Source organism: Solea senegalensis, linkage group LG18 (assembly GCF_019176455.1).
Source record: "Solea senegalensis isolate Sse05_10M linkage group LG18, IFAPA_SoseM_1, whole genome shotgun sequence".
Lineage (NCBI taxonomy): Eukaryota > Metazoa > Chordata > Actinopteri > Pleuronectiformes > Soleidae > Solea > Solea senegalensis.
In genome coordinates, this window is record NC_058041.1 from 9,818,099 (window position 1) to 9,833,230 (window position 15,132).

The 15,132-nt window shown below is 42.0% G+C and overlaps 1 protein-coding gene across 1 annotated transcript; it reads left to right on the forward strand.

The window, feature by feature from the left end:
* Nucleotides 1–945: 945 nt before the first annotated feature.
* Nucleotides 946–13,829, forward strand: trim8b (tripartite motif containing 8b). The gene is made up of 5 exons (XM_044013726.1): nucleotides 946–3,599; nucleotides 10,784–10,879; nucleotides 10,993–11,258; nucleotides 11,397–11,512; nucleotides 11,625–13,829. Exons 1-5 carry the CDS (start codon nucleotides 2,994–2,996, stop codon nucleotides 12,323–12,325), a joined length of 1,785 nt encoding a protein of 594 aa, XP_043869661.1. The 5' UTR covers nucleotides 946–2,993; the 3' UTR covers nucleotides 12,326–13,829.
* Nucleotides 13,830–15,132: the final 1,303 nt, after the last annotated feature.

Consider the following 15,132-nt stretch of genomic DNA (forward strand, 5'->3'; position numbering starts at 1 on the left):
TTTGCTGTGTCAGCTGCTTCAAAATAAAATTGCTCCTTGGATTCATTGATCCAAAATAATATGCTCACTGGCTAAAACTGAACACACAATATGTCGCTTTATTAGGTACATATAATTCATAAAGGAGTGGCCAGTGAGTGTGTGAAAGTTAAATATAGTATGTCTTCAAAAGCCTCAAATTGTGTGGTCAATTATTGTGATGATGAATCATTGCTCAAAATTCCATACACCCTCAACCTCATGCAGAGACATGTGAATTGCAGGTAAATTAAGTTGATGAAAACATTGCATTTGGATATTCATCATCATCATCATTATTATTAGGAGTGTATTATTATTAGGGCCTGAGCACAAATGCTAGGGGCTGAAGCGCACTAGCCGAGGCGGCTCCTATTGTTATCCTTCAGATCCTTATTATTATTCCGTGTTGTTGCGGTCATTTTTGAATGGGTTAACATGCATAAAAACTCTTGAAACTGTGCATGAAGGTGGCATGCCCCAAAGGTGAAACGTGGATGGAGCAAGCTAAGATTAAGTTGCACCGAATTTCACAAACAATTAGGATGTTTGTGTAGATTAGCAGAACATGATGTAACAGCAGGGTTAACTTGTTTTCTTCTTCAATAAAGCAATGATTAAAATGACAATTGAACACATAATCAAGACAACCTAAGTGGGTCTCCAAACCACTATCATACTCAAACATTACAAAGTTGTATCCACCTAGTAAACGCATTACTTATGCTTGTAACATGCTTGTACATTGGACATTGTACTTGTACCCTGTGATAATATATATATATATATATATATATATATATATATATATATATATATATACATATGTATATATACATCTTTTTAACAGATTTCCATTTATCTTTATTACTATGCTCAAGCCAAACAAGTTCTTTATTTTGAAAAGTTTAACCGGAAGTGTCGTGCCGCGCTGGCTAGCTTGACTCTGCTTTGGAGAGCCGTCCAGCTCGCCTGCATTCCTCCTCTCTCCAAAGCCTGACCGATAGGGACAGAGAAAGAAAGGAGGTGGGGGAGAGGGAGAGGAAGAGAGGAGACATATTATTATTCACAACCCTGGAGGATTTTTTTATGAACCGTGGAGTCGACTCTTTCTGAACGCAGCGACCACATCAGGCCACGATAAAAGATCTACGTCGAGAGTCTCCTGTTTGGGATCTACTACACCGAACTATAAAAGGCTTGTTTGTTCCTTTTTAAAGACCGGACTCTGTGTTTAACATTAACGCGTAGGTCAGCTATCGAAAAAAGAGAAGCAGCTCTGGTGGAAACGGCCTCGCCACCGTCGGATATCTCCCTTTAAAAAAAAAAAAAAAAAAATTAAAGAAAATGAGGATTTACAAGATGGCTGATGACAGCTGGCCCTAACAAGGGCAGAAAAAAGCGACGTCCCCTTTAAGATTAGCAGGGTGTATTTTCGTGTTTGTATCAGTTGAATATATAAATATGGCTGCTTTAAAAAATCATGGCCACAGCCTTCATTAGCGTCCTTGTCGGAGGAAACGATGCCAACGAGTGTGGTGTTTATCTGAACCTGTGCTCTGGTAGAAAATGGTGAGGTGACGTCGGAGCTAATTTACGCGATTTAATCGAGATAAGGAAGTGGAATTTAAAAAAAATGCTGGCAAAAGGCTGAGGCGAAAATTATCGGCGAATTAGGTGGAGTCCGAAGTGAAAATAGATAACTGTAGTTGAACGAGAAAAAAGAGGAAAACAAGGGAGAAGGAGTCAAGATATTTGATAGATGTGTCGGAGGGGGGAAGCCAGTCAGAAGGCTCTGCAACAGCAGCCAACATTCCTGCGGATCCTAAAAGCCTTTGTTTTGTGCGCAGGAGCTGGACTCGACTATTAAAACGATTAACTATGCAGTAAACAGCCTGGAAACGGTGGCCCGGGTGTGAGTTATCTGTTTGTGTGAGATTATAAGGCGTTTTGTTGTCGAGAGAAAACCGGTGGGAAGGAAACGTCGAGGCCTTGTGTACAGATATGCGCGCTGTGTCACATCGCAGGCGTCATTATTATTACTATTATTACCATTATTATTATTCATCCATGTCGCTTTCACGTCAGTTTGAAGCGCTGTGTGTGCCTGCGTCGCTCGTCTGACCTGTGAGACAGTGTTTCCTGCCTCGTATGTATTATTAAAATTGCTCCTCGGATACTTATTTATGATTCAGTGGACAAAAGCAGTGCGCTGCGTTGATTATTCAGAGGATTCAGGCGTCCCCCGGGTCCTGATAAAACAGATTCAGGTTTTAAACAACAGCCGTGTGTTTGTGTGTGGATAGTAATCAGGGTGTTGTTCCCTTCTCATGCTTTGTTTGTGGCTCTGAAACTGGTCCGCACTCAGTCTTAATCCGGTAGGCAGTAGTGAAGGAAGCTCTGAAGGTAAGGAAGCAGCAGCAGAGGCAAAGGGATCAAGTGTCTTTTCATGTTAGAGAGATTTGATTCACCTCCTGATCATGTTCAGTAAATGTGTGGATAGTTAGTTCTCTGTGCCTTGTTTGTGTGTCATGGTTTACCTGTAGGTTGACAGGCGCCCAGCTTCCTGTAGGCCTGTGAAACACGCACACACAGAAGCTGTAAAGGCAGGCCCAGTGAGTGAGTGTGATTTAGAGGAAATTCTAGCACCGTTTACTGTAATCTGTGTAACGTCAGCCCCTGCTGTGTGTGTTGACATCACCAAGGTGTTGTCACCCTCTCTCCTGAAGCCTTCACTTCTCAGTTTTCTGGAATTTGCCTTCATGCTGCAGCAATAAGCAATACCCATCATCTGTCAGGGAGACTCATCTGATTGGGTTACAAGGGTTGATATATATATATATATATATATATATATATATATACTGATCTTTCAGGACGACATTGCGTCTGTTTCTATTTTTTTTTCTCAAGACGCTTTTTGAGAGTGGCAGCAGGGTATTTTTTTTTTGGGAGAAGTGGAAAAGAGCTAGTGTATGCCTGCTTGCACCATGATGGCCTCTGACATGGTTGAGACATGGAGGAACTGTTTTGAGGAGGAGCTCATCTGCCCCATCTGCCTGCACGTGTTCTCAGATCCCATCCAGCTGCCCTGCAAGCACAACTTCTGCCGGGGCTGCATCAGCGAGGCCTGGGCCAAAGACTCCTCGCTGGCCCGCTGCCCCGAGTGCAATCATGCTTACACACAGAAGCCCAGTCTGGAGAAGAACCACAAACTGTCCAACATAGTTGAGAAGTACAACGCTCTGAGCGTGGAGAAGGCCACCACGCCAGCGTTGCAGTGCATCCTGTGCCGCCGAGGCCCACCGCTCCCCGCTGTGAAAGTCTGCCTACGCTGCAACGCCCCGTGCTGCCAATCCCATGTCCAGACACACCTGCAGCAGCCGTGCTCAGCCCTGGGGCACCTGTTGGTGGAGGCGGAGGCGGTGAAGGCCTGGACCTGCCCTCAGCACGACGAGTACAGACTGTACCACTGCGAGGCCGAGCAGACGGCAGTGTGTCAGTACTGCTGCTTCGCCCGCTGCCACCCCAGCCACGGCCACACTGTCACCGATGTGGAGCTGAGACGCAACGACATCAGAGTAAGAATGTTTAATAAATAAATAAATAATGTGTACACAAATCAAACTTCATGCACTTGCACCTGTTCAGAGCACAGTGGTCACAAATGGAAATACAGCCAGTGGATTGGCAACATAGACCTGAAACTAATTACACACAATTACATGGGGGGTTTTTATGCAAAAAGTGTAAAAGTTCTCTGGCTTCAGTATTTCACATGTGAATGATTTCTTTATGACAATAAACAGACCATATCATAGTCATTAAACTCCTGCTATTGTTGGTCAAACACAATGGGATATGTGAACTCGTCTCCAGGAAACTGTTTACCCTTATGTAATAGACTAAACCATCAGTTAATCAATGGAGAACACTGATTTGTCACTCATGAAAACAACACAGCCCCTCAGAAGTCTCTTTTATTTAATGCACATTTGCTATTGGCAAGCCAACATCACCAGAACACCACGCTTTTCCAAATTGAAGACTTGAAGCAAAGATTACTGGGTACAAAGCTCCCAGGATCCATTCTTGAGCCGTTCATGTGTTTACGGAATAACTTCAGTCGACCATGAACCAAATTCCCCATTTTAGGAAAACAATTACATGTAGAGTGTTTTTTTAGAGCCTGTGTTAGTCCATTTTATGCAGTTTTCAGTTGTGATCCACTTCAGCCCCCATTCTCATCTGTTGGAATGACAAACAATGCAGTGGAGGGTGGAACAATGAGGGGCCCTCAGAGGGCCTTATCTCCCCAGCACAGGTGCATCCTAGCTCAGGGATCGCCGGTTGTGAGGGGGGTGGAAGTGGAGTCGAGAGGAAGGGGGATTAAAGTGATTTGTCACTTGATTCTGTGGTCTACTTGGGCTTTTTTAATCAACCTCCTCTTCTTCCTGGGGGTTTTGGTGCCTCTGTCATCAGTTCAAGCAGAAGTTGATGTCCACATCCTCCCTTTTTCCTTTTTTTGTGACAGAGATGTTCAGTCACAGGTTTGAACCATGAAGGCTTCACTGCAGACTGACTCATGTACTTCACCCAACACAGTGTCAGGGTGTCGCCTGGCTCATAGAAGGGTGTGTTTCCTGTTGGTAAAGCTATGACTCAGCTTTATGTATAGATAATTGGACACCTGGGGCATAGGAAGGGCCGTCAGGTGGGACCTGGCCTGAATATAAAAGCCATATTTTCTAAGATCCTTCACATTTACAGCTTTAACCTTATCTATAATCGAGTATGGCGATTAATAGAGAGACAGTGTCTTACCCAGATTCAGCTCCCAGTAAAGATATCTTTTGAAAAATCTGATGTAATATCACATTACATCATAAATACTGACATAACTGGCACAAACACGTAAGATATCTGTGACCATATGTGTTGAGTGACATTTTGATGGCAACTGGAGCATTAAATCAGCCAATTCTCACTGGTAATATCCACCCTGCTGAATAAACTTCCAGTGAGCCAATGGTGTTCTTGCACTGACACAAGCACAGTTAAATTCCGTGATCATGGCAGCAGCAGGCGTGGATGGTTTTAAAACAACAATGGCAGTCTTAGTTTTGACAGCAATTTCTTATTTAGTTTTAGTTGTAGTCTTGTGACTAAAATACCATTTAGTTATAGTCATATTTTATTCATCTGAGATGTTTTAGTCGACTAAAATTAAATGGGTTTGTTTGTATTATTTAAATGTTTCTCCATCATCGTATTAACATGTTATTGTTAAGATTTGAATTTACAACACAGATAGAACTGTTTTCATGTCAAAATATTTTTATTTGTCGTTATCAAAATACAATTTAGTTTCAATTTGAAGACAGTTAGTGAAACATAATTAAACAGCTGAGCTGATTTAAAAAAAGCATTAGTGTGTGTGTGTGTGTGTGTGTGCTTTACCGAACCTTTGCATGGATTTCTGGATGACTCGCCTCCAAATGTCGTGTCAAATTTGTTGTATTTTCTTCCCTTTGAGTTTGGCTCCGCATAGTTAATGAAGGGTTTTTGTCATCCACTACATCGTACGTGAAATTCGACCATAATGTCGTCTCTTCTCTTTCTTCCTAGCGCTGTAATTTCTGCCGCTTTCCTCGTGTGTCCTCCTTCATGTTGACATCCGGGTAAATCAACCTATGAGCTCCGTACCTCGCAAAGAGATTAGTTCTGTTTGGAGCTCTTCTTATTCTTCGTCTCTTCTGATTGCCCTTGTCTTGTTTTTATCCATTGATGGAAGTGTTTGTAGTACTCTGTCATATTAACTTTATTTTTATTGACTTAACATTTTTGTCAACGTCGAACATTGGATTATGCCAGTGAAACATAAATAAAAAATTGAGTAATGCTTCAACTTTATTAGTTATTTTGCAAGTTTTTCAGGCACAATGGTCAAGTAAAATGGTGGCATCAAAGTGCTCTGGACTGAGCTGTGAAAAAGACAGATAATGTGAAATTATGCACTTACCAACCATAACCCTCCATAACAATATTTTGATTAGAACTCAAGTGCCTTTTTCTACTTTTTCTTACTACACATATAGTTTTAATAAGCTGTTATCTATCTATCTATATATCCTTCTTTGTTCACATAAAAGCCAGGTCTTTGTTAGCCTCACATTACTGCCCACGGGTGTAACCAAGATGGCTGCCAAGTGACAAGACTTTTTTTTATTAGCTCATCCCAGATAAAGGCTGCAGAGAAAATATATGTACCTCTATTATGTAGTCACAGGTATTTTAGAAAACTAATATAAAACAACAAAGTTGAAGGGTTTTTTGTTCCTCAATTGATCACTATTTTGTTTATTAGTAGTTTTGTTCTTTAAAAAAGCTCCAACTATATATTGCCTAAGTCCAAGGTGTGGTCATTCACTCATCCCAAACTACAGTTGTAATGGTACATATTTGTGCTTTTTCCTTTCGGTACATTGTGATGCGTTTGCGTTGGGAACTTTACATAGTCCGAAATCAAACGTGACACCCTGTATGAAGCAGCACAAACACATGCCATTACACCCTTTGATATAAGAAGCTGAAATCCATCGAGGTCAACATTTATTAATCAAAACAAATTTTTGGTAAATACTTTCAACTGGTGTAATGAAGGATTGTCATATTAATGCTCTCAGAAATCCTCATTAATGCTGATACTCATTCATCATCTCCTGTATGGTTACATATCAACAGAAATCTAACCCGGGATTTATCAATCAGAGAACTATTCGAGGTGCTGATGTGTGGATCATAATTTAAGTGATTATCATGATCTGACCATAACATGATAACCTGTTCCCAAAATAATGCTTTTGGGCCAATTTTTGTGTCCAATGCATTTAAATATGATTATTTAAAGATTTTACTTACATTTGATTATAGTGGAGATCATTCCCCTCCAATCTACTTAACTGAAACCAGGTGGGAATCACAGGGTACCTTGCAATACGATACGTGATACATCGTCCACAATGCCAATAATATCCCAATACAACCATTCTGTGATAATCAATGTATTGCAAGACAATCATATATCGATACATCACGATATCAGAAGAACGGAAAAAAACAAAACGTCCGTGAAATGTCTATTTGTTCATAACGTAGAGAACAAAGTCTACTGTGTGGATGTGGACGTGGATGGAGCATCTCTTAACATAGCTTTCTCCGCAACATTATCCCGCTTTAAACTCCCTCTTCTTCAGCCGTGTAACTTCCACCCAAGTTTCCCTCTTTCATTTGAGCAGTGCCACCATGAGGAGACATCAAGTAGGGACGCCCTGCAAGTGAAACTGTCACGGATGTTTACTTAAGAGTGTCTTAATTTATTAATTTAAAATATTGATATTTGTCGTATCGATTATCTTATTCCACGAGGAAGGACGACATATATATATATATTGCCAAATTGATATTTTCACCCACTCCTAAAAACCAGACTGACTTAAGTTTGATATTAGCTTCTTTCAGATGCCTTTGTATATGTTGTATGCCTATGGCTACGAACAAACTATGAGACGGGCATGTCTTGTACAGTGTTCATTTTCAACAATCTGTAAAAAAAAAAAGATGGTCCAATTCAAGATTGTTTGATATATGTGTTAATGTAATAATACTGTTATTAACAGTCACGTCAGCTCTAATCTGTTCGTGTTTGAGCTATTGCGTCCTCATGATCCTAACTGCTAATAATCCATCCTTCATGTTGAATGTAACAAAGGAATGTAGAGTGGACCCACCTCTTTTCACACACACCACCCTACAGCCACTTCTGTCACCCACCACCATCCACTTCACCTCACTCGCTCACACCAGTCACCCCAGGCAAGGTCCAACCTTCCCTCTGGCTCTGCTCTCCTGCTCTGGTGACTCTGACAGAGAAGACACTGTGGTGAAATGACAGCTAAAGTGCACCATCCCCTCTGTATACACCCTCTTCTCCACCCTCCCTCTCTTCCCCAAAGGTATCCCACACATTCACTTACCCCCACTCACCCTACCCCACACCCACTCTCTGGGAAGCTTCAGCTCCTTCGACCCTGTTTTCCCCCCCTGGCTTCTGCTCGGCGCCTAACTCAATCAATCAGCACAACCAGGTCACAGTCCTGGATTTAACCATGCCAACTGTGTGTGTGTGTGTGTGTGTGTGTGAGAGAGAGAGAGAGAGGGAGGGAGAGGATATCTAGGGCATTGATTCCCAAATATGTGCTACTGAGGCCCAGGAGTGTGCAGATTTTCATTCCAATCTAGCTCTAACAGCAGCTGATCACACTGGGAACTAATGATAAAATCAGCTGCTGTTTGGTTGGAATGATTGGACTTTGATGATGATGATGATGGTATATGATAAAACCCTCAGTCTGTGAAAAACAAATGATTATTGACATGTGGGATTAATGGCGGCCTATTTTTTTTTCTTTTTTGTTAAAGCTACACTTCAGCTGTTGGTCTAGAATAAAATATCCCCTTGTCATGAAATTTTGGTAGATACAAACATGAACGGCAATTTGATAATCATGTTTAGTCCTATCTAAAACACTGTCTTACTTATTGTCTTACTTATTGTCTTATATCTTCATGTCCTGATAGCTGTCCATAATTGAAAAAATAAAATTCTGGTGTGTTTAGCTTTCGCAATACTGGAATAAACATGATGGCACTTTTCCACTATACAGTTCTAGCACGACTCGGCATGGCTCGACTACTTTTTTTTTTTCTGCTGATACCTAGTGCATTTTTTAGTACCTGCTCTGGTGAGGTTCCAATTGAGCTGAGCCGATACGAAAATGTGAGGTCAACGGACTGCAGGTCACAGAGTGGCAGAGTGTCGTTACTGAGTCATGAGCGCGACGTCCGAAATAAGAATCAAACCAAATATGCGTTAATCTCCAACATTTAGCAAGGACATTTCTAAAATCTCAGGAGGAGTCTGGTGTAATGCAGGCTTTTCCAGACTACCAAAGTATTTTCTTTTTTTTGCCTAAGACAACTTTATTTATTCATAAGTAAATGAAAGAGGATTTCAATAAAATATGAAAGTGTTTCAGGAACAAATTACAGACTTGAGCTTGAATGGATCTGCAAATATTCCAATGTTTTCAGACAAAAACCTGCCTGTGTTTTAAGGTACAATTTAAGGTAAATTTGTATGCGAGTTCAGTGTTCACTGTGAAAAATAAACACGATGGAGTATTAGTATATGACACAGTTGAATATGACTCACTCTATAATTTGCAAGATTTATATTGTTTCCTGTATTATATTTGTAGTTTGCATAGCACATAGTACCATCAATAGCAGAATGAATTAACTGTAGTCACTGCGATTTGCTAATTGCATTGTTTTTAAATTGCATTGTGGGTTGAAAAAGATAAATTATTCGGCCCATCTTGATAGCTCATTTAATATCTTTGGGTTCACTTGAAGATGGTCGGTTGGTCAAAACAAGCATTTTGAAGATATAATCTTGGCAGCTTTTGACAGTAAACACCAACGACTTAGGAGACATGAATTGGCAGAGTAATCAATGAATTACTCATGAACCACCTGCAAGTATGGACATTGTCTTCAGCCTACGGCAAGCCTTTTTAACATTTAATCCCCAAGTTTGACTGCCTGAAATTACTGCCATTACAGATATCTGTGACGTCATTTTGACAAGTCAAAACTACAGTTACAAATATCAGTCTTTAATTGAGGATAATTAAACTTGAACTTGAATTATAACCAGTCATAATGACATCGTACATATCTGAAACTTGAATTAGGCAATTCAGTTGCAACTGAAACCCTGTACACACGAATGGCAAAAGTGACGTCATTTTGATGAGGAAAAACTGTAGTTTTGACAGGTAAAATTTACGTCACAGATATCGGTAGTGAATGTTAAAACCTTTTGCCATATCAGCCGGAGTTTTACTCCTTGGTGCCAATTAGACTGCTCTGTAAAATGTTAAACATGCAAAACATTACACCTGCTTAGCATCGGCGTGTTAGTATTGTCATTGGGAGCATGCTAATGTTACCATTTAGCTCAAAGGAACTTCAGTGTCTGAATGCACACTCACTGAGCTCCTTACATGACTACTCATTCTTTTCTTTATTAGTATTAAAATGTCGAGACTATATTTCTATGTAATCTTTTGCTCTGTGCTATGTAAGTCTCTGCGTCATTAAATATTGAGCTAGCATTGTTCATAGCTCACATTAAATATTAATGACATGGAGGATCAGCGAGGTCTGTTTATCATAGTCAATGTAAGGAGCAACATAAGGGATTGTTGATTTTTCTTTGAGCAAACCTTTATTTTGACGACCAGCTAAAGTAGACGGGCGCTGCCGTTTAGCAACCTCTGCTCTGTGAGTACATGTGCACATTTCAGAGATGAAGTGCAGCACAGGGGAGAGGAGGTCTGCCGAGGGGAGAGGGGAGAGCTGCTGGAGCCTTTTCTGCCTCTGTATGCCCATTTGTCTGTCTTCGCTCATTGCCCCAGCTCCCCCACATTAGTCCTCAGTCACTAAAAACACAAAATAGCTGTTGGTTGCTATGACAGCATCCCCCTCTCAACTCCCCCGCAGGGATTGTGTGCTGTATGGAGACGAGATTAGTTGACTTCCGAATCTTCATATCTCAGGCGTGGTGAGGGGATGCTAGTGGCTAACTGAGGTCACAGACTTACAGATTTCTTTTCTCTGTCCGTTTCTCACCTCACAGCAAAGCCTGTTAAGACAGCAGGAGCGTGTAGAGGAACGAGTGCAGGAGATCGAGGAACAGCTTTGCAAGCTCGACTCTGACAAGTGTGTGGTGGAGGTATGTTGTCGCAGACTGCTCTGTGGGAGTACACAGCAGATACACACATCGGCAAACATAATATTGTTGCATAATGCATTGATGTCTGTTTGTCCATGTGTGCTACCCTGCAGGACAGGGTGTGTGAGCTGAAAGAGGATGTGCGCCTGCAGTACCAGCGGATGCACCAACTCCTAGAGGAGGATCTCGGACGCACACTGGAGGCTCTGGACAGGGCTCAGGCTCGGTTCTGCCAGGAGAACGCTGCCCAAGTTTTGGCTCTGGGAGAACAGCGCCACGAGGCTCAGAAGCTGCTGAGCTCCATTCACACGGCCTTTAGTAAGGCTGAGGAACTGAGCTTCATGAAAAACACTAAGCCTGTAAAAATCCTCACAGACAGGTGAGATGAAACTTGCTGTACCTGGATTCTTTATGTGAAAGTTTCACTTTGTTGTCTGTGGTTCATTTGATATGTAGGTCGTGTTTATAAGCAGACATATTCTTATCTACAATTTGTGTCTCTTGGCATTCGCTGCAGGTCTCAGGCATGTGTGGGCAGCAGTCTCCCTCCTTACAAAGTCGGGAATCTTAACTCTAAACTATTCCTTTCTGAAATCTCAAAAAGAGAGAAGAGTCTGAAGAAAACTCTGGAAGGTAGGATCTCACTGAATCACTGAATGGATTTAATAAAGGACATTTCAGTCATCATGGTGCTTTTATTGAATCACCACTGATTTCCTCTTATTTCACACCTTGTCTTTCTCAGCTCCCCTCACCCCTCCCTCGACCTTCCTGCAGTCTGTCCCTGCATATCCCAGTGGCCAGAGCTCTGGTTCTGGTGCAGAGAAACGGAAACATTCCACTGCCTTTCCAGAGGGAAATGGGAGCATTGGGAAAACCAATGCTCCAGGTTTCAAGGACTCCTCCTCCTCCTCCTCATCATCTTCCTCATTGCTAGCCAAGCAGCCCTACCTGGGCTCCAGCTCCGCCTCTGGAGAAGGCCAGTCTACCAATCAGCAGCCCCTCGGCCCCTGCGGCCCCTCTCACATCAGCGAGAGCGGCGGCACGGGAAGTGGAAGTGGCTCGCTGACCAACCATCATTCGGGTTCAGTGTTCAGCTCCTCGCACTTTGCTCCCGGAGGCAGCAGCTCTTCGCACTCCTCACAGCAGGCCGTGCTGCCGCAGTACGGCGGCCGCAAGATCCTGGTGTGTACGATGGATAACTGCTACTGCTCCGGAGTGCCCTCCGTGTCAGGCCACCGTGGCCATCCACCGTACCCACGCTCGGGCTCCTTCCCGTGGGTCAGCGCCCAAGACTACCCCCCTCCCCCCGGCCTGGCCTCTGGAGGTCCGTCCATGCAGGGCCTGGCAGTGAGGGACTGGATAGATGCTTCACAGACACACAGACATGCAGATTTTTATGGGCTGTATGGGCAGCCTTCTACAAAGCACTATGTCACCAGCTAACAGAGTAGACACACACACACACACACACACACACACACATACATGCTTGGACACACACACACAAACACATATACATATGTATATGTGTGTGTGTGTGTGTGGACAGGCACAAAACAGCACACCATTACCAATTTACTAACTGGACAAACATGCAATGCAGTTATATTATCCAAACATTAAAATAAATCTTTATATCCACACACACATACACACACTTAGAGCATGTACACACATTCGGGGGCAGGGTTGATCTCTTTGTGATTTTATTTTCTTACTTTTCCTTATTTTTTGCTCAGTGTATTATACATAAAATGCATAAACAGCCAACCTCTGCTCACTCTGGCACAACTCGGCATTTCACAGACAGAGAAACAAGAAGACGGGAGAGGCCGAAGAGGAGAGGACGAGACGCGTCCTGTCTTTTCAAAAGAGCTTAATAGAGCGGGAGATGGATTGATTAGAAAATGAACTTTAAATAAGAAATCTTTTCATACCTTCATTGCTTCTCACTGAGGCTAAAGGGAAAAGATAATGTCGCTGAGCTTTCCAATTTAGCGTCTAATATTTCTATGATGTAATCACCCCTCCAGTTATACAGAGGTCAGTTGCCTTATGTTATTAGCATATTTTTCTTCTGCCCAGCTGACTTTGTTTGATAGATCCTTTAAAGTGGGATAGCGTTCCCTCCATGTCTCTTGATTTCTGACGTCATGGCATTCTTCCTTTCTTTGCTGAGTTCAGGGATGGATCGTACGGCTTGAACACAAAACGCTCTTCCATGGAACACCCACAATGCACTTGTGGACGCCTTGTTATGCCTGGACTAGAGAAGGTGACCTGCAGAGGGACACTAAACCTGCGTCTGAAGGGCCAGTTTGTCCCCTCAGAGTTTCTGGGATTTTAGCTCTTATTCCTAGCACTCCCTTCCTGCTGCCAGGCTTTTGACACGACAGAATCTCTTCTGACAAAGACTGTTTCCATTTAGTAATTACTATGACTTTGTGTTATTTGGTACAACTGTAGGGGTCATGCTTGTCTAGAGAGACTCTGATTTTAGAGGAAAAGACAAGAGTGGACAGACCAAACCAATCAAAGCATCTGGAGGATCTGATGATGCTGTAATTGTACTTCCTGCAGGGCAAAGATGTCACTTCCTCTCAATAAGCACACAAGCTCTTGGCTTCCTGTTTGCAGCTGAAAGCATGCAAGGAAGAGTTTTTTTTAAAAGCACTCAAAAAAAGAACAATGGTGGAGAAAACTGTGTGAAAGAGAAAAAGGGTGGGAGGATTTTTGTTTTTTCCATGAACTTTTTCTAGAAGAACGAGACTGGACTGTGAGATGTAAGCAATGGTTTGTCATCCTTAAAAGGAGCTGTTACAACAGTCAACACGAAGAGGACAAAAAAACAACATAAAGTATCTTTTTTGTAAATATTTTGTGAAATGGAAAAATTACAGACGTGATTTGGAGAAGGGTTCCAAATAAACAAACAAATTTAAACCACTCTCTGCTGTCAACTCTTTATGTGTGATCTATCCCTATTCTCTCATTCTCTTCTGTTGGTTGAAAGACTTCCTACTGTCAATGTATTTTATATAATGTACGATGTAGTTTAATTTTAGAAATGGTTCAGTAAATGAGCAAAAGTGTATTATTTAGGAACTATTTTCAGCAGTGGTTGATCATATATACAGTATATATATGGATTGTTGTTGGCCGTTACGACAAACAAGTTCAATCATTTACAGTATGTTGTGTTTCTCTGCTACCTCCAGCTGGCTCTGGTAGATTCACGGGTCAGAGTTCAGTTTGATGTGGTTTCTCCACGAGACTGAAATGTCTTTGCACTGATGCTGTACTCGGGTAAAACATGCAAGTGTTCAACAGAATAAGACTTTCAAAAGTTATATATATGGAAACCAAACAAAAACACAAGTCCATTTTAATGTAAACTTGGATTAAGGAATAATATCTCGAAAAAGACGGAAAAATCCCATGCACACAAAATGTGACATATCTGTGTGTCGAATGAAAAAGTGCAAACAGGGCTTATGGGTTTGTGTGGGTGGAGGCCTGCTGAGAGAAAACAGGATGGAGAAGACAAATCTTGAAATGAGTAGACATGCATGCATGTGTTCTCCCCTCTGCCCGATTAAACTGTTGCATTACTTCTTTCCCCGACCCAGCACTTTGAGGGATGATTGAGCTGAGCGAGTGGGACGGGGAGTGGAAATAAAAACCAGTTTGGGAGACTAAAGAGCTGAGTTTTGAGAAAAAAGATGTAAAATCAGTGGACAGATTGAAGCAGATTGTTTTAGAGAGAGCATGTGATGTGCTCAGAAGTTCCTTCTTGAAAGAAAAGTTTGACAATTTGGGAATGACATGGTCGTGCAGTAAATATGAGGAATATTTCAAACCCCAGCTGCTGAGGAAGATCATGGGATTTTAATGAAAGGTCCAACTGCTGTTTCCAGAGTAAACAACTTTTAATCTCATGTCTTTTTATGGTGTGTGGGATACAGTCATTCACATATGCTATTCGGTTTCTAAATGACACCTCTCACGTCATCCGGTGGTTAAAGCACACGCAAAACACAAAACATTATATTCATTTAGCCTCTTTTTGCTTCACCCTTGTCTTCCTCCCACCCTTTCCCCTTCTCATGCTGGTGGAAGCAGAGGTCTGATCTGCTGCCTCCATTTCTCACGTCAGCAAACCTCAACAGAAATGCAGGCGGCCAAAAAAACGTAGGGTCGGAGGTGCAGCATAAATTACAGGGCTGCTTTTCTATCTTTCACTCTCTGAC

Bases quoted from the DNA above. Each gene is read 5' to 3' on its own strand.
- trim8b (XM_044013726.1), top strand. From the start codon at position 2,994: ATGCCTGCTTGCACCATGATGGCCTCTGACATGGTTGAGACATGGAGG. The intron at 3,600-10,783 runs GTAAGAATGTTT...CTCACCTCACAG, and splicing joins TGAGACGCAACGACATCAGA to CAAAGCCTGTTAAGACAGCA. The intron at 10,880-10,992 runs GTATGTTGTCGC...GCTACCCTGCAG, and splicing joins CTGACAAGTGTGTGGTGGAG to GACAGGGTGTGTGAGCTGAA.